Source organism: Diceros bicornis, chromosome 2 (genome assembly GCF_020826845.1).
Source record: "Diceros bicornis minor isolate mBicDic1 chromosome 2, mDicBic1.mat.cur, whole genome shotgun sequence".
Classification (NCBI taxonomy): domain Eukaryota; kingdom Metazoa; phylum Chordata; class Mammalia; order Perissodactyla; family Rhinocerotidae; genus Diceros; species Diceros bicornis.
In genome coordinates this window covers 3,780,758-3,800,698 of record NC_080741.1, presented here as the reverse complement: position 1 = coordinate 3,800,698, position 19,941 = coordinate 3,780,758, and the positions used below count along the sequence as shown (strand labels likewise).

At 42.8% G+C, this 19,941-nt stretch overlaps 1 protein-coding gene across 1 annotated transcript; it reads right to left on the bottom strand.

Annotated features, from left to right (window-relative positions):
• Positions 1 to 39: 39 nt before the first annotated feature.
• On the bottom strand, positions 40 to 19,801 carry IGSF10 (immunoglobulin superfamily member 10). The gene is made up of 6 exons (XM_058550922.1): positions 19,608 to 19,801; positions 18,288 to 18,417; positions 15,613 to 16,003; positions 7,280 to 11,629; positions 5,893 to 6,793; positions 40 to 1,948 (listed from the first exon to the last, which is right to left on the bottom strand). Exons 1-6 carry the CDS (start codon positions 19,799 to 19,801, stop codon positions 40 to 42), a joined length of 7,875 nt encoding a protein of 2,624 aa, XP_058406905.1.
• Positions 19,802 to 19,941: the final 140 nt, after the last annotated feature.

The following is a 19,941-nucleotide window of genomic DNA, read 5'->3' as shown; positions in this document are numbered from 1 at the left end:
GTCCAGATGTTGACTTTGTTCAAACAGTTTTATTTCATGTCAGATTACTTGAATGTAAGTTGTCACGTAATCACTACCTAGTGGATTCTTTGCCGTGCATTTGTATATCCCAGAATCGGAGGGCTGAGGATTCTGAATGACTAGGGTACCTCGTGGGGGAAAAGGCCTTGTTCCATGTGTCCTCCCTTTGTTTGCCATCGAGAGCAGGGAGTGGTCAGGCATCTCCCATGTGATTTCTGGCTTGGGGACCCCCAGGGCAACACAGTAGAGCCGAACGGCCGCTCCGGTCCTCGTGAGGATGCTCCTGGGTAGGCGATTTGTAATTCGGGGAGGGTAGGCGACAACCATTACTGGAACAGTGATCAGGGCATGGCCAACACTATTTTGAGCCTTACAAACATAGTTTCCTCTGTCATAAGCTGTTGCTTCTTTGATGACTAAGGTGCCATTTTCATGCAGTAGGTATTTTCCATTAATTTGAGGCCTGTCTATTACAGAACCACTTGGTACAGTCCACTTGATATTGGGCTTAGGGCTTCCATCAGACACACAGTGCAATGATAGCGATTCTCCACTGATGCAGTAAACTGGTCCTAGTGCGTAAGTCAGAATAACTGGCTTCTGGCCAATTTCTAATATGATCAATTTCTCGATATAGCCAACTTGATTTCTTGCCGCACACCGATACTTTCCTGCATCGTCCCGAGTTGTTTTAGAAATGATGAAAGAACCGTTGCTTGCTATCAGATACTGAGAATTTTGTGGCCCATTGGGAAATCGTGTGCCGTTTGGTAAAATCCAGATGATTTCAGGTGGCGGGTTTCCATCAACAGAGCAATTTAATGCCGTGGGCTTTCCAAGCTGGGCAACTGTTTTTTCATTAAATGGGTTTCTGAATGTTGGTCTTCTCAGCATTTCCAGGACTTCTAACTGTACCACCAGCATGCTCTCTCCTCCTTCATTCCGAGCCACACAGATAAAATCGGCTGTATCCGAAAGCCTCACGTTCCTAATTTCCAAGGTTCCATTTTTATGGACTGTGATTCTGCTTCCGTAGTACGGGGCTGTGAGGAAAATACTGTCGGGCATGATCCACATGACTTGAGGAGGCGGCGTCCCCTCAGCTCTGCAGTCCAAGTGTCTTTTGGAATGCCTCACGGCTGTGGCCTTAATGACAGTTCTGTTTGTGTACAGGCCATTGATTAGTGGAGGTCTGGAGGCAACGTCCACTTTGTACATTTTGGTGTCATCCCCGCTGGGATTTCGGGCCACACACACATACTCCCCAGAATCGAGCAGGTTTGCCTCATTGATGGACAAAGACCCGTTGGCATGAAACGTGTACCTGTCCTTAGAGAACGAGATCACGTCATTGGAAGGCAGCAACCAAAATATTGTTGGTTTGGGTTCCCCAATGACCTCACAGTCAAGGACGGCCGTGTCTCCAGCCTTGATTCTCGTGTTGGTCTTGCCACCCTGCCTGATCCGAGGGGCAGCTGTTACGACTGTTAGGTGGACCCTCATTTCATCCCTCCCGAGAGTGTTCCTGGCATAGCAAGTATAATCCCCTTCCTCTGCTACCCCAACTTGGTTGAAGTACAAGGTTCCATTGTCGAACAGGGTGTACCTCCTGGTCCTGCGGCCACTGTCATCAGCTTGCATTGCATTGTTTATCATCGTTCCATCGGGCAGACTCCAGGAGATCTCAGGCACTGGCGAGCCGGAAGCCTTGCAGTCGACCTGGAAATCTTTCCCGTGGAACACGTGCTTTTTAAAATGTTGCTTGTGGTCAATCTTGGCAGGTTTCAGTCTCAGGCTAACGTGCATCGGTATCAGGTCGTCCCCCATCTTGTTTCTCGCCACACACAAGTAATCACCACCATCTTTTTCTGTTATTGACCCAATGAACAGGGATCCGTTTGGGTAGACATGGATTCGGCTGCCCATTCTAGGAGAGAAGACACTGATTTGAGTCTGCAGCGATTAGCAAGGGGCAGGGGCGGAGGATTGTCTTATTTGCACAAGATTAGCTTTATGGACATTTCTTAAAACTGTTGCAGTTACATTAAAATCAGCACTAGCTTATTTACTGTCTTCTAAGCTATTTGCTAAAAGACGAAATTTAGTGCAAACTAGTATTTCTCAGATGGACTTCAAATTAATCTCTTTTGCATGGTGATTTAAAAAAAAATTTAATGGTAAGAATGCTAGAAATATTGGTTTCCTAGACACATGACTTTCTTGACCATTTTACGTAACAAATGATCATTTTGCGATGTATATCAGTAAAGAAATTTCATACAAATTTACTTGCTCAGAAAAGATGCCAGATTATACTTTTTAAAGAGATATTAGTGACAAAACAATTATTTAGTTAGAAAATAAGTTTTACTTTGTTACAAAGAGAGAAAACACCAATGTAAGGCTCATCTGTCCTTTGCGGGCAGCTGGAGAGCGAGTCTGGTGGCTGCATTGAACTGTGCGCAACACCAGTTTCCTCTCTGAAGCCGCTACACAGCCCGCCATTACCATGTTGGACCACCAGATGGCAGATCTTTCCTGGTGGAAAGACCAGTGGAGATTGGTGCTCAAAACACGGTCAAGAAGACTCATAGGTGAAAATCTACAGGTATGTTTTTCTCCTAAGTAGGTAGGTAAAACTGGAGGGAAAAGTGTGCATAACTGCATAACTGCTAACTGAGTCACACTGCCTCAAGTCCTTTTTTATTCTCCAGCAAACATCATAAGAAGTGTGGAGGGTATTGTACAATATTACAAAAGGTGCTGGTGCTGGTTCTTTTATTTTTATTTTTTCTCAAGTCTGGAAGGAACTTCGCTGGCATGTTAACCGGGCTAAAATCATCCTAATGGATGCACTTAGAGGGATGGGAATTGCCAGGTGCTTTGCATTTATTTTTTAATCTTTAAGCAGTCCCCTGCTGTATAGCTGAAAAAACTGATGTTTAGAGAGACTTGGTAGCTAGGCTCAGGTCCCAGGGCTGGCTCTCGAGCCCTGCCTTCACCCTGCCACCTGCTGTCCTTTCCTGATGCCTTCTGAGAGCGCTGATTCTCCAACTTGGGTGCACATTGACATCACTTGTATAAAATAATGCTGATGCCTGGGTCCCGCCTCCAGAACGCCTGACTTCATTGGTGTGGAGTGTGGCCTCGGCATCGGGATTCTTACTTTTGCAGATGATTCCCTCGTGCAGCCGAGTCGTCTGAGACCCGCTGCTCTACCTCTCGGTTCTCGGGGCAGCCTCTCATCACCTGCCTCAGGCTCACCTGGGGCCTAACTTAAGCGGCATCTTTCCTGGCTGCACTTTTCAGCACTTCTGATTCCATTGATCTGGCCGGGACCTGCGAACCCACCGTTGCAACGAACTTCCCAGGTGACTCTCAGGAACAAGTTTGGGCACCAGTCCCAAATTTTAGCGTGCACCAAAACCACCTGGAGGGCTTGTAAGAACACTGCTTATTAAAACACAGAATCGGAGTTTCTTATTCAACAAGTTCTCGGCAATGCTAATGCTACTGGAAGGGGAATACTCTGAGAACCATTGATTTAGAGTGACCTTCCCCCACCCCAAAACCTGATGCATCTGGAGGTTGTAATATACGGGAAGAGACATAGCTGTAGTTGCTGCTTTTTATAAACTGATGTTTTTAAGAGAGAGAATTGACTTTTGAAAGTAGAAGTTTTCCCCGAGTAAAAGAAATAGAATTCTTTGTAAAGGTTAACGCACAGGCAGGCATCTGCAGTCTTTCTAAGGAAGTGCTGCTCGGACTTGCTTGTGCCTGTGTTTCGTCTGGGGTCTCTCTAGAGGGCAGACTCTGATTCAGCAGGTCTGGGTAGGGCCTGAGGTTCTGCGCTGCTAACGAGCTCCCGGGTCATGATGACCAAAGTTCCAAAGGAGAGAAAACAATTCTGTGCTGGCACACAGGTCATATATGTTGAAAGTGAAGGAGATAGACCAGTAGTGCTCTGAGTCTGCTGTGTTCCATAAGTACTTTTCCAAAACAAAAAACAAACAGCCGACCTAGTTTCTTTGCTATTTAACTCTGAAGGATTTGTTGGAATAGCCGGTCAAGATTCATGCTGAGATGCTAATTGTTTTAGAACACTCTCTAGACTTCTTTGGGATTAACTTTTTAAGACTCTCTTACATTTTTTCATACCTCTTGATAAAAGATTTCCATTTTCTAAAACTGACTTAACTCCCGGTAAATGTTTTGGACCTTGTCTTTACCACCTAAATTTTGAACTTTGTCTGTTATTCCTATCACAAGTATAATGCCTTCTGCACTTCTTGCATTGCTTTCTGCATGGGTAGTGAAACTGTATTCAAAATTACACAGAATAATGGGCAGTCTCCAGGTAAATGAGAATCATCCCCATGTGCTGTGGAATATATTTTTTATTTATTTATATTTTTTGTGAGGAATACCAGCCCTGAGCTAACATCCATGCCAATCCTCCTCTTTTTGCTGAGGAAGACTGGCCCTGCGCTAACATCCATGCCCATCTTCCTCCACTTTATATGGGACGCTGCCACAGCATGGCCTGACAAGCAGTGCATCGGTGCACGCCTGGGATCTGAACCCAGGCCGCCAGTAGCGGAGCGCATGCACTTAACTGCTATGCCGCGGGGCTGGCCCTTGAAATTTATTTTAAACGTGTTAATTTCAGAAAAGAGAACTGTCATTGAACATTAATGAAATGCTTCTAATTACTTGAAGGAAAAAAAATGAGACATGCTGGTATTAAAATATTAAATGCAAAAACTGATAAAGCATTGAAAATACTTGATGTCATAAATAGTTATATGTATAGTACATAAATGTAAACATGGGATGTATAAAGTTTACATTTCATAACTCAGCATTTCCTTTTAAAGCTAAATAAATTTCGGTTTAACATTTGGTCAGGTAATTTTGATGATTGTTTTTTTGAAAAACTTGAAAATTAACATTTACTTTTGGATTAAAGATCACAAATTAAATTCATTAACTACATTCAATACCAGCTTATAGTGTGACACTAGAAAAAAATCTATTCAACTTCTAAGCACGAGTATAAATTCACATCTATTATGTATAATTTTTCCTGCATGAATATCTTTTATTAATGAATAAGCAAATATATGAGATGGAAATGCTCATTCCCATTTTTTTGTCATATTATGGAAAATCATTGCATAAAGTTATGTAAATGTAACTCTTACAAGCTATAATTATTTCTTTTCAAAGATAGGACTTAATCTATACTGAAAACCAGACAAAAGTGAATGTTAGCATTCCTGAAACAGCGCATTAGGGAAAGTGAGTATATGCAGGTATGTGTCTGACAGCATCAGAGTGATGGAGGTCCTGAATACATTTCACTTTGTGAAGGTCTTAATGTTGCGATTTTCATAAAGTGCTTTGCAATTTTAGAATAGGAAAAAAAATACAGATTATACTAAAATTTAAAATGTTTAATAGGAGATGCCAAAAAGTGAAATAATGGATTATGTCTCTCCAGGACCTTGGTTGCATTATAAAATTCCCTCCTTTTTTTGATAGAGAGATTGTGAATACATTTACACAGTTACCCTTTGAAAACTGTCACAAGTATGGAAGCAAATGAGATTTTTATTCTGCTTTTAACTGTGTAAACTCAGTAAGAAGCTGGCCCTAAGAGTTAGGCATGTAAGAAGCTTGGTTTTTATATAATTTATTATTTTACATTCATCTCAAAAGGATTAGGTCTCTTCGGAGAGAGTTGCTTTTGTGGGCAGAGTCTTGGGGCTCTCTAAAACCACTGCTAGCCTCACTTCATCCCTTTCCATTTGAGAAGTTGTGCAGCTAAATAGATAAAGAAGATCATTTCAACACAGAGGTGTGGTTTACCTGTGCCACTGGTCGATGACTGCCTTGGATGGTAGCCTCCAGATTATTTTGGGTTTGGGTTTCCCAGTGGCTGAGCAGTTCAGTAGTAATTTGTCTCCAAAATTCACCTCAGTCCATGTCTGGGATGCAACTTCTATTCTGGGGATGGTCTCTTGGTCTTCCACTGTGAGCATTACCACCCTCCTCTCTGAGCCAGTGGAGCTGGTAGCAATGCATTCGTAAGCGCCCCTGTCGGAGGAGGCTACGTTTCCTATATACAGAGTCCCATTTGAAAATAAGAACAACTTGGAATTGATCAACTGTAATGGTTTCACTTCGGTGCCATCAGAGAGGACCCAGTGCACACTGGGCTGAGGAGTTCCCTTTGCAGTACAAGGCAGCTTCAAATTTTCACCCCACGTCACTGCAAGGACTTGCCTCTTCTGCTCTAGAATCACAGGTGGGGCTGCAATGACTTGTATTTTAACCAGCAGTGAATCCTGGCCAGCTGAGTTGCTGGCCATGCATTTGTAGAAGCCCCGGTCATAAATGCTGAGATTGTGGATGACCAACGTTCCATCGGATGTTACCAGGGCCTGCCTATTCCCCTCGGATGACTCTGAGACCACTGTTTGGTTTGCGAGAACCCAGGAAATTATGGGGCTCGGTCTACCTTCAGCTCTGCACTTCAATTCCACAGTGCTCCCAGAATGGACTGTGATCTCTTTGGTACGTCTCTCCAGGATCCTGGGAGGATAGGAAACCACAGACAAGGTGACATGAAGGCGGTCTGTGCCAAACGGATTGGATGCTGAGCATAGGTACTGTCCACGGTCCTGAATGTCTACCCTCTGGATAGACAGGGTGCCATTGGGGAGCACCTGGAACCTGCTTGTCTGTTTCCTTTTAGACAAATCAAGTCCTGATAAGAAGAAAGAAATTTATAGCCATAGGTCATCAAAGTTTAAGGAGAAAAACATAAATTGTTAAGTGGAAGTCTCAAGAGGAAAGCTATCTTTTTGTTAGCCTACTGAGAACAAATGTGTTTCAAATTAAAATTAGGACACCTAGCCTTCAGATTGCTAAAATTGTTTCTGGAATTTTTTTATTCTCATAATTTTAATCTAAAAGCCAGAGGGTTCAACAAAATGACCATTCTCTCTTTTTCAAATCATATTTCTTTGGATCTCTTTTCAAAGCATTTCAAAAAATGTTCTTAATTAACATGTGTTTTAAAACTTTCTAATGAGCGAAAAAGCAACGCAGCAAATATATTAACAGTTTCTGTATCCCGGAGAAATCTGAAAGTGGTGTTGATTCTTTGGATGTGGAACCTTGAAACATAACACAGTCTTTCTCCTGTTTGACAGCTAAAAAAGACTAAGTGTAAAGAAACAGTGTCAAATACCTGATGAGACTCTGGTCCAGTGGATGCTGGGTGGGGGGTTTCCAACAGCCTCACAAGGAAGAAAGGCATCGGAGTTAGCCGAAACAGTAAAGCTTGCTGCTTTTCCACCAACTATTCTGGGCCTTTCAAATATATTCCTAGATAAAGAATCAAAGGGAAAGTGTTCAGAAGTTGTTAATTTTTGAGCTGGGGTCTTATTGAAGCTACTTTTCTCTGCAGTCTTCTGTGTATCCCAGTTGGAAGCATGAGTGGTGTCCTGTGGGAAGCCTGGAGCCGGCAACATGCTCACTGCTGGCTTTTTGCCATTTTCAGCAATTTCTGGGTGTGACTTGTGCCAAAAGTGGTTTTCTGACCAGGGAGGGGGAGTTAATTTAGAGTTCTGTGGTTTAACTCTTATTAGTGCTGGCACAGGAGTAGAATGTAACAGATCAGAGTAGATAACCTGAGTGGTTTCAATTGTGAACTTGGCATTTGGGTGAGCTTCGGGAGATGTTGCAACCTCTGCTGCTAACTGCTGTGGATTAGCGTTGTGCCTTGAGGATCCATGCGGCTTGACCATTGTATTTGTCACCATCCTGGAAACCAGGGTGGCCATGTGGTCTGTAACTGCATTTTGACTACTCAAGGGAGGGGAGGTAGGAGTTAACATTGGAGTGGCACTGCTGCTCAGGAATGGGGGCATGGTAGAGAGTCTAATGATTGTGTTCCTGGTCTTGGTACACTGGTGCAGTTTGCTGGACAAAGAGGTTTCAGAGGCACTTGTGCTCTTCAAAGTCTGAGGACTCTCTTGGGGTAGCTCTTCAACTACATCTGTCAGATTAAGCGTTCTTGGATGAAGACCAATTGTGCTTGAAATTCCTTTTGTGTTTTCTAGGGGGGGAAGAGTGAAAGCAGAGACATCGAGCTTGGTTGAAGTTTCAGCTGCGGTTGGAACAGGAGGTGTCACAGCCGTGGATGTAGTGAAGCCAGAACTCTGGCCAGGATTGGGGTTTGGGTCATTCCAGTTCTTTTGAGGCTCCTTTTCACTTTGTACTTTTTGTGTCCTGAGTCTGGCCGTTTTGGTTTTATTGACAATGACAGATGCAGGGGCAGTAGGAGGATTGGTCATTGTGGCTGTTTGCATTGGTATGAAATCTGTACTTGACTCTTTGCTTGAGACATTGGGAAGTGTACGGTAAACGAGTGGGAAGGGCAGCTCCTTCAGTGTTGGGAGGCTTATGGGACTCTGTGTTTTGGTATTGTGGTGAGCTGTAGCTGATGTTATAGATGGAATTTGCATCACATTTGCTGAGAGTGTTGTGAAATGGAAGGGGGAAACTTTCTCTGTGGGTAAAGCAGGAGATTTTTTAGGAAGCACCATGGCTGTGTTTTTTTGTGAACCAAGTTTATGCTGATTCTTTAACCTCTCTTTTCGGATATGGTTATTTAAAAAGATCTGATGCCAGGGAATTTTCCTTCTTGAAAATCTTGTAATGGCTGTAGTAGGAGGCGTAGATGGCTTGGTGGTGGGGGCTGGAAGTGGTGAAACAATCATTGAATCTCTTTCAGCTTCACTGGTGTTAGACGCACTTGGGTGACCAGTATTTATTATGTGAGTTTTTTCCATAGGTGTGGACGATGGGGCATGAGTCATGACTGCACCAGTCGGAGTCACTTGGGTACTTTCTGCACTGAAAGATTGCATTGTGGGTGTTGTTTTCTCAGTATCTACATCTGATTTGTTCTCAAACAGTAACGATGGATTGTGGACTAGAGTTGTAGACTCTTCTGCTGTGACTCGGGCAATTTCAGCTTTGGGGAGGGTGATTGGGGGAGAACTTGGAGAAGCCAATGCTGCTGCAGCAGTGGTGAGCCTTCCTCTGGGAGAACAGGATGGGCACACCACATTGAGCTCTGGGGCTGGAAAAGCAGTGGTGCTTCCTTCGGAAGAACCTCGGAATGTTGGCCTCACAAAGCCATATCTGTGCTGTCGGAGAACTGGAGTTCTGTATGGGCTGATAATTCGCCCTCTGCCCCAAATTTTCCTCCTTCTTCCAAAGCGTCTGTGTAGTGGGATGTTAGTTGTGCTGTTTCTAGGACTCTGTAACTGAGAATGAGCAGCAGCATGGGGGCCTGAAGTGGGCTTAGAGGTGCTAAGAGTAATGTTAGAATAGAAGTGATTGCTCCTGGGTTCACCGACTGCCATCACAGATGTCTGATGACTGTCTGTGGCACTTACTGACCCTAAGAATCTATCAGCTGTGCTGTGGGCACTACTAAGCATTTTGATATTCACATCTTTGATCATAGTCCCCACTGTTGTTGGGGGCGCACTTTGCAAAGGCTCTCTTCTCCCCATGTCGTCAGCATCCTGAAATTGAGTTGCTTCAGGTAGTAGAGGAAAGACAGTAGGTAAATTTTGGCTGGTTGTGCTTTGCCTGTTGCTTGATGTGGTTGGGTTTATCTTCTTTGACATGACTGTAGTTTTAATAGTAGCAGATAGTTTGAGATCTACTGGTTTTTCAGGTGGTGGTATTTGTGGACTCACAATTGGGGAGGCTTCGGGGCCAGCAGTTGTATTTGTCACAGGGCTATCAGATATTTTTCTGGAATCAGCAGTCACCGTCCTCACAGCCAGAACATAGGGAGCGTTAGTTGCTGGGACCGTCAACTCCTCATCTGGAGGAGGCATGCCTGAAGAGTCTCCTTCCTCACCCAGTATTTTCAGGAGTTGAGTGACCAGTGGAGGTGGTTTTGCTGTGATATTTTCTCGCTTCTCTGGCATAGTGTTCTTTTTAGCTTTCTCCAAAAGTGCTGCCCAGTGTCGTGGGTCAATTCTCCGAGCAGAGGGAGGGAACTGCCTCCCCTGCTCCCTAAAACGTCGGTTTGTTGAATCTCCACGCCGCCGGTGTATTAACTCCCAATAGTTGTGCCTCTTACTTGTGCTCAAGATTTGTTTTCCAGCCTCAGCTCCCATCGGAGCAGATGTAGGGAGTTGTACAGCTGGCGGGTCCTTAAGATGAGTGATGGGATTGGGTTCATCGAGTCCAGATCCATCTGTCTCTACATTATGCTCCACTGGCCTTTCCCCCTTTGTTTTGACTGAAACTTGGTTAATCAAAAAATCGACCCCTGATGGGTTGGCTGCTATGCAACGATAATGTCCCTGGTCTTTCTGGGTGACCTTTAATACTCTTAGTGTGCCATTGTTAAGAATTTGCTTGTCTCTTGAGGACTGAGAGAGCACAGTGTTTCCTGGAAGAACCCAGCTAACAGAGGCATCTGGGATACCAGTAGAATGGCATGGAAGATCAAGTGTTTCACCAATGAAAATGGTATGATGAGCCCCATTCTCGTGATGGGCTTCTATGCGGGGCTCTACCACAGTAACCCTGTAGGTGAGAATGTCCGCATCATCGTAATTGGTGCTGATGCAGTGGTATGTGCCTGTGTCGAAGCTATCAGCCATCTGGAGCTCCAGTTTTCCATTTTTGTCTATTAGGATTCGTCCATCCTCACTAACGTAAGGGGCTCTCACTTTACTCCCATCAGCTAGAAGCCACTCCAAATGTGGGGTGGGGTCTCCTTGGCCTGGGCAGTCTAGGTCAATGGTCCCACCCACCAAAACAGTGCGTTCCAGCTTAGTATTGTTATCCCTGGAGATCATGGTCCATTGGTATTTCACTGGCCTCATCTCTGCCCTTGGCAAAGTGACTTGAGCATCACTGGAGTACTGGATCTGCAATGTACTGAGTGTGGTGGCAGTTCTGTTTAGCTGCAAGAAAATTTGGTCTTGCATTAACCAAGGGGGATCTGCTCTGAGATCAGCCTCTATGTTGGTAAAGATGTCTTCAGGCTTAGGAGCCGCCTGTTTATATTTGTAGCAGAGTTGTGGTGTTTCAGTGAGCAAGTGGCTCCTTTCTAGTATCAAGGGAGAGTCACTGTACAAAGCCAGAACTTGCCACACTGGCTGAATGTGACTGTAATCTATGTTACACACCAGAAATGTTGAAAACGATGTATTGAGTATGATGTAGTCATTTCCTTCGGTGAATGCAATGGACGAGGTCCTCGAGGGCCTTTGGATACTGCAGACCACGTTAGCTTCATTTCCAGACTGATCTGTCATATTGAAAGCGAGGGAGCCGAAAGGTGCCATGAAATCTTGGGGAGAGATGGACACAGAACCGCTGTCTTCCGGAATAGTCTGGCTCTTCAGTTTCAGGGATGGGTCAATGGTTGGCTTGGCACACAGGAAAGCTGCAGCTGGAACCATAGCTAAGGGCTTGCCTTTAGAGGTCCTGGGGTTCATGCAAAGTGGACACTGCTGAGGACTGGAGAGACTTCTGTCTTTTTTGCATTTTATTATATCTAGAAAAAATGATAATTGGATTATTGCCAGTTGTAGCCTCTTTATGAATAAAGAAATAGCTTTTGCTAGAATTTGAAACAATAATTTGGAAATTTTAGCATTTAGTAGAAAGTTTCCTACTTTTTTTTGTCTCTGGGTTAATTTCTGAAAAAGATATTGTCTCTATACCCTACTGTAATATTATATCCATAGGCACAAGGGTTTTGTCTGTCTTGTTCACTACTGTATTTCAGATGCCTAGAAAGTGCCTGGTACATATTTGGTACTCAGTAAATATTAGTTGAATGAATGTTTCCTTATCTAGGGAAACAAAATGATATGCTTGTGTTAGTCACTTTTTATTAACAGTAGTTTAGTTCTATCTCCTCATTTTAATGTTTTAATAGTCATAGAACTTCATTGTCCTTTAAAAGACAACCTGTTTGATAAATTATCACTAATAAGTCTTTGCATATCATTAAAAACCTAAGTTTCTTTCCATTATCCAAAAGAACAATGACTGAATTACAAGAAATCTTGGGCGGTCTAGCTTAGTCGCCATAGGAATGGAGAGAAACAGGTGGATGCAGGAGATAATGAGGCAGGTAGACCAGTCAATAAGAGGTGGGGATTTGGTCAAACATGGAGGGTGATTGAGAGGAAGAGTGAAGGAAGACACAGGAGTCTGACTTTGGTAACTGGATTGGTTGAGGTAGACTCACTGGAGGAGGATCGGGTTTAATGGGGAGGGGAGAACATTGTGCCCAAGCGATGGGGCAGCCCATTAAAGGTCTGACATTCTGGGGAAGTCAGATGCCTGCAAGTCTTATAGCACTAGGACCAGCTAAGCCTTTCTAAATCATAGACACCTCCTCTTTCAGATATTCAGATATCACATACCTGGTCATTTAAAAATACCACTCTGGTGAGCCTATTTAAAATGGCTGGTCACTGAAATACTTGATAAGAGGTCTAGAGTTTTACCTTACACAAAATGCAGCCAGGGACTTCTGTGCTGTTCCATGTAATAGCTCCCATGTCACACACTGGACACAGCATTTAAAGGAAGCATTGTACTTCTTAGAAGATCTCATTTGCCAGAGTGGCTGGACAGGGTCAAATCACCTTCCCACATGTGCACAGTTCCTCTCAGAGGCTTAAGAAAGTCCCTCTGACCAAGGACTCCAAACCCTTCAGTATGTACGTCAGTATGCCAGGTAATGCCACATATGTCTGGCTACTCAGCCTTCTTCAGCAAATTTTAAAATCTAAACCTATGCAGAGGAGGTAGCTGGCAAGCCTGAAAACCTTTGTGCACTCAGAAGGGGCTCTTCTTGATCCCACTTACCAAGCAGATGTGACTCTTTACCGACTTATCAGAATCCTGGGCTCAGACCTTGCTATAGCAGAGAAGATGGCAGACTTGCACCGAATTATGCTCACATCTTGGTATGCTTCTTATTGCTAGCTCCTGGACCAGAATTAGCAGACCCCATACACCAGGTATTTTACTTCAGATGCAAATCTGATCATGTCACTTCCATTCCCTCCATCACACTAGGTTCCAGTCACACAGAGTGCTTTCCATTCCTCAACCCTGCCATGCCCTATTAGGATCTGGCATATGCTGTTCCTTCTGCTTCCCGTACACTTGCTGTCTGACATGCCCTCTTTCACCCCTGCCTACCCGCTTACATCCTTCAGGACCAGCTGGGACAGTACTGCTCCTGGGGGGCTCCCTGCTTTATGTTCTCTGGAACCTTCCACTTCTGTTGTACCCTCATCACCCACTATTAGAACGACTTGTCTAGTTGTCTGTCTTCCCACAAGACTGTAAGCTCCGTACTTGTTCATCTGTATGTCCCCAGCCCTGGCCAATGGATGCTCGGGAAAGATTAGGAGAAGGAAGGCCTAATTCTAAGGCCATATGCCTCCCACATTTTAACTTATAAGTTGAGAGGTGTCATACAAGTGAAGGTGTTTTCGGTAGCAGCCAACCAGCTGGCAGTCTTGGTATAGCTACCACTGTCTGCACACACACAAATACTGCCATAGCTATTTATATTAATAAAAGGTCTGGACTTGTGAGTTTCTCCTTCTCTACTTTCGAGCTGTGTGACCTGGGTGGCCATGAACGTCATGATAATACTTCACATTTATTGCTTGCTTTGTGTCACACATTGTGCTATGTATTAATTATTTTTTCCAGTTACTATTATCCCTATTTTACAGGTGAGAAAACAGAGGCAGAAAGTATCTAAATGACTTGCCCAAGACACCTAACTTTTCTAAGCCTCAGTTTCTTTATCTGTAAATTGAGGATCAAAGTGAGGATTAAATAGAAAGCATCCAGCGCAATGTCGAGCACAGACTGGGTACATGTTACCTCCCTGCTCTCTCTCTTATTCCTTCTTTTCCCTTCAATGTATCTCTTATGCCCCAGCCTAGTTTCCCTCCTTTTTCATCAAGGCAGAAGTAATTTTTACTGACTCTGAGCTCCTACAGAACTAAATCTTCAATGAATGTATTTTGATGTTTTTCATTCACAGCCTTATTGTCCTTATGTGTTTAGCATATTTACCTAAAAGATTCTAAACTCTTGGAGAGCAAAGGTGGTGTCTCTTGGCCTAAAGTAGCTCGCAATGTTCAGCTAACGTTTTTTGATTAGCTCTTTGACTAATTATATTAACCGACTATATATATATATATACACACACACATACATACACATACGATTGTATATAAATCTGTACACATGATAAATTTATATATATTTCACAGCAGCAACTTCAAGCCTTTCCCACTTTTCTCAAGCTTCTGACCTTGACCCCTTCCTAGCAGCCTCCTCAGTCACGTCTTCTACAACTTCACTCAGGAGGAAAAGCCATCAGACCAGAACGTCTTTCTTCTCCTCCACCAGACCCAGGAACTCCCCTGCCTCTGGGCCCACCTAGTCCTCCTTTTTCCTCCCACTCCTAAGGAAAATCCCTCTTCACATGGCTGGATCTCTTGCCCTCCACTGTTCTCAGGGGACTTGCTCAATTGACGATCTGCTCCTTCTGCAGTGTTGTCACCTTCTCCCTGTCAACACTCTCTTCTCACCTTGAACATGCTCAAGTCTCTCATGCTTGAAGAGTCCTGTGTGATTGCACCTTTCCATCTGGCTGCCACCCTTCCTCCTTCATCTCAAGCCGAACCTCTCCCAAGAGTCAATCACGGCCTTGCCTCCCCCCTCTCCCTCCCTGCACGGCATTCCAGCTCCCATCGCTCTTTCCCAAGTAACCGACCACCTCTTTGATGCCAAAATCAATAGGCTCCTTTTGTCATTATCTTAAGGACTTAATTAATTGAAATAATTAGTAATTAATAGTGCAATTAGTTGTATGCCCATTTTCTGCACAAGAACATAAGCTGCATAAAGGCAAGGACCTTAATCTCTCCTGTTCATTTTTGGATCCATGTGTCCTCTGTGGCCTCTTGCACATACTGGGTTTACGGTAACCACTTGTTAACTGAATGGATCTTGCCCTCTTTATGGCAAATTCTACTTCCCCATCAAAGCACATTTCCCACTCTGTTGTCTATTTGCTTCTCTGTAACCACCAGAAGCATGGTTAGAGCAGAGACGGTGCTCTTGGTATTTCCATCCCCGAGCACAGGGCCTTAAATAGAGTTCCAAAAAATAGGTACTGACTGAGTGACTGAAAAGAAGAGAAGAGGGAATGGTTTTTATGGTTCATGGTCAGTAGGGAAAGGTAACAGACACGTAAACATTTCTTATTTCCCAATTTTGCCAAAAGCCCAGAGTCATGATTGGATGGTTGACCTGAAACAATGAACGATTAATTCATTGATGAATTAAGAGAATTCACTGTCACTGAATTGTTCTTTAGACTTCATCTTCTTTCTGGCTAAATTACCTTGGCCTCCCTGCTTACTGAAAAACACTTCCAGGCAGGTTTCCTCTATTTAATTAGGACAGAAAAATAAACAGTATAGATACCTGGCTTCTCCTGTATCCAGTTAGACAACCATTTTAAATGACAATCGCAGGTCCACGGGTTCCCGTGAAGATAAAGGCTTTCCAGATCAGGCATATAGGAGACCATCTCTTGAGGGAAGGAGCTCAGAAAGTTATCAGACAAGTACAGGTACTTAATGGAAGATGTTTTAAATATCCGGAGGTAGCGCAAAGAGACAAATGTATCCGGATGGAGCTTGGTGAGCTGATTTCCTTCCAAGTGCACCAGTCGGAGAGAGGTGAGTCCGTAAAACACCTCGGGGTTTATAAACTCAATGTTGTTGTGGTCCATGTGCAACCGGGTCAAGCTCCTGAGGCCATAAAAAGTATCCTTCTGAAGTTTACGCACTTTGTTATAGCTCATTTTTAAGACCTAAGAATAAACAAGAGCTCATTTATTTTGTCAAAGGAATTATCGTCAAAGGGAAAGCATATCAATAATAAAACATATGTTGAGATTAATCCAAGGCAATGTGTGTACCTTGTTTGCATCCTAACTCAAACAAATTAGTTGCAAATTAAATATGAGAATATCAGGAAAATGAGAACACTCATGAACATTTGATATTAAGGAATTATTGCTAAAATTTTTAAGATATAATAATGATATTGTGGTTATTTTCTAAAGAAAGTGCTTAACTTTGAGATATGTATTGAAGTCCTTGCAGATGAAACGTTATGATATTTTAGATTTGTTTCAAAACAGTGCAATCACGTGGAAAACTAGCGGGCGGAGGGGCACATGGAACAAGGTCTGTTAAGTGTTGGTAACTGTTGAAGGCGGGCGATGCTACACTGGGGTTCATTACGTTATTCTACTTTTGTATGTGGTTGAAAATTTCCACAACAAGGTTTTTAAAAAATATCTTTATTTCTAGTAAATTTAAGATTTCTTGAACCTGAATTTTTCATAAGAAATATATTGATTTTAATTTATCTTTCACATTTATAGTGGCTTTATTAAGATATAATTCACATGTCATAAAATTCATCTTTTTAAAGTATACAATTCTGTGGCTTTTAGTATGTTCACTTGTGCAACCATCTCCACTATCTAATTTTAGGAAATTTTCATCACCCCAAAATAAAAACCAATACCCATTAGCAGTCATTTCCCCCTCATCCTAGCCCTAGAAAATTGCTGATTTACTTTGTTTCTATGGATTTGATTATTCTTGACATTTAAAATAAATGGAATTATTTATTTCCAATATGTGGTCTTTTGTGTCTAGATTTTTTCAATTAGCCTAATATCTTCAAGACCCATCCCTGTTGTAGCATGTATCAGTCCTTCATTCCTTTTTATTGCCGAATAGTACTCCATTGTATACATGTAACCCATTTTGCTTATCCATTTATCAGCTGATGGACTTTTGGGGTGTTTTCCACTTTTTGGCTCTTATGAGTAATATAATTTTAATTGATCTTGAATTGAAATCAAAATGATTTTTTAATATTTCAGCAGTGTGTGGGTATTCTCCAGTTACTAGTTGAACGTACTCTTTCTCCCAAAAAGAAAAGAAAAAGAAATGCTAGTTAAAAACAATGATTTCTCATCATATTTTCCTGATTTGGACCTAATCTGTCATATCTGGTAAGAATGCTTTTCTGGAATGCCAAGTTCCCTAATAAACAAAGAATAAATTGGCAACATAGCAGAGCTTCGCCGCGTATATTACCTGGAAGTACAGCCTCAAACTCAATGTTCCTCAGTGTCTATTGAGAACTTGGTCAAGAGAGTAAATATGTGCAGGGAATTCCATGAACGATACATATTCCATCCTATCCCCTGAAGACATGTATTCCAAATAAAGCCAGATTAAGCCAGATCAACAGAATCACGTACCTAGACTGAATTCTCTTGCTTTACACAGCCCTGAGACGATGTCAAAAGGCTGTCTGCACACTGGCATTTTATCATTTATATGGATGTGACGGACTTGTTTTACTTTATTACACTGTAGCTAATTTATGAGGAGCTTTGGGAGACATTTCTTTCTGATTTAAAATTAGATGTGGTCGTGCTTTTCCTGAACAGTGTTTTATTTTTTATTGATTAAATTGTGAGTTAGCTTCTCAGAAGCCTCAAGTCCCCTTACAGCAGACGCACTGATCTCGTGTCTGCGTTTCCCTGTGCGCACTGTGTCCTCACCCCTAGATTTGTGTTACCTTTGACTTCCTCACCGCTGGAGTGATCATTCTTACAATATTTGATGCATTCCTGGAAGTCCCCATAACTTTAAAAATTTTTTTGAACAAGGCAGGGCATAAATAAGTAAATAAAGTGAAACTAAAAAACGTATATTTCTGTATAGAAAGCTAACTTCTATCTAAGATAGCAATTATTTTTGGGAACCACGTTCAATTCTCAGATGAACATGACTAGAAGTAGACTTTCAGGATTAAATTTTAAAGATTTAGTAATCCCTGGGAATTTTTTTTTTCCCTATTAGCCTGAGGTATGAGAAAACTAGCCTCGGAATTTTCTTATTATCCTAATTTCCATTTATTGTTGCATTTAAAAAGAAATCAGTTCTCTGACATTCTCCCTTGCTGTCTCCTTCTGATTTACAGTGTTGAGTTTTGGGTTCTATAAACGGGCGGCTTTGGGAGGTATGGCTCATCTCTCAGACCTGCCCCTTCCCCAGCGGTCTCACCTGCAAGGCCTGCAGATCTGCGAAGGTCTTAGCAGGGATTGTGTGAATGGCATTGCTATGCAGCATTAGTAACTCCAGTTTGTGGAGGCCAGAAAAATCTGTTTCCATCAATCTAACCAAGCTGTTGTACCTGAAATAAAAACGTCATTCTAGGCATAAGCTAAGCCAGTCAACTAAAGTTCACATATCAAAGCAAAAACCAACAAACACACACACAACCCAATGCCTCCTTTTTTTTTACTCTGTGCTCTAAGGAGATGATCCGGTATTTGAAGCACTGTTGAAATTCATCAGATGCCACAGAAGGTCTGACCTCTACCCTGTCCTCGCAGTCTCCGCTACAATCACCCATTCTCAATCCTGGAACATGCAACTTCTCATTTTCAACCCTTTGTGTATATGCTGTTCCTTCGGGTTGGAGTGCCCTTGACTCCATGCCTCTCTATTTGTGAACACTATTAAGACCCAGCCCATTCTTGGACGACATGGCCCCTCACTCTCCCAGGTGGAATTCATCATTGTAAAGTAGTGGTTAAGAAGCCATTGTAAGCACACAATTAATGTAGCTGTTATTAGTGATTGCTCTCAAGGCTCTTATATATGCTCTATTATGACTCTTATTAAATTGTACCGACTGTACGTCTGTCTGCTCCCTTTAATTATGGTTTCTAGAAGTGAATAATGTATCTTGTTCATCATTGTATCCCTGGTACCACCCATCGTGTTTGGCACAGAGTAGGTGCTCACTAACGTCCGATAAATGATGCTGAGTCCAACTGCATGTGTGTTCACACACATACACACGGTTTGTCATGAACCTTTAAAATATAGTTGCCTTTTGGCAGGTTTAATTGGGTATGCACTTTAAAAAGCATTTTAAATAAGTCGGGTTGTATGGAAAAAAGTCCAAGGGCCTTAAAAAGGATCTAGCCAACTTTTCATACATGTCTTTTACATATAGGAGGACACTTCCAGTTGTCCTGTCATTTCTTACTGCTATAGCATAACCCTAATTCTTAACAGGAGCTATATTATTTCCAGCAAATGTAGCTAGAATGAAGCTTTTCTGTAATCATGGGCCTCCCACACTACCAAGAGTGACGTCAGGTTCTAGAATAACTTTCTCCTAGTAAAAGTTTACCAGGAAAAAATTTCTTATTGCCCCTAACAAAGTTAAGATCCTCATGTGCCCATTTCAGAAGAGAAATATTGTTAAAACAATTGTGGTTGATCTCCCGAAGTCACAAGTGTTTTGGGGACAAGTCACCAACGTCATCAGTCTTTCCTTGAGAAGAGGACAAGACAAGGCCCCCCCCATACCCTAAATTGATCCGTTCCACGTTGGGCGGGAGGCTGTCTGGGATGGAGGTCAGGTACCGAAATGTGCAGTGCACCTCTGCAGGCACGTAGCAGGCACAGCGGCGAGGACAGGCCCCGCCCCCCGGGGCGGCCACCAGGCAGGTCACAGCAAAGTACACCAGGAAGCAGGTGATCCCTCTGCCTTTCACCTTCATCCTACAAAAACATCACACCTCAGAGCTATACGTATAGCTGGAGTACAGTTCTAGTCTGACCACACACAGTGACTCCGGTAATCTGGGAGACCTTCCTGAAAGATGGTAAGTGGCCAATTTCATTCACAACTTTTTTGGTA

Coding starts and splice junctions, on each gene's coding strand:
- IGSF10 (XM_058550922.1), bottom strand. CDS start 19,801: ATGAAGGTGAAAGGCAGAGGGATCACCTGCTTCCTGGTGTACTTTGCT. Junction 16,004..18,287: donor CAGATCTGCAGGCCTTGCAG/GTGAGACCGCTG, acceptor GTTTATTCTTAG/GTCTTAAAAATGAGCTATAA. Junction 1,949..5,892: donor GTCATCGACCAGTGGCACAG/GTAAACCACACC, acceptor CTTCTCTCCTAG/AATGGGCAGCCGAATCCATG.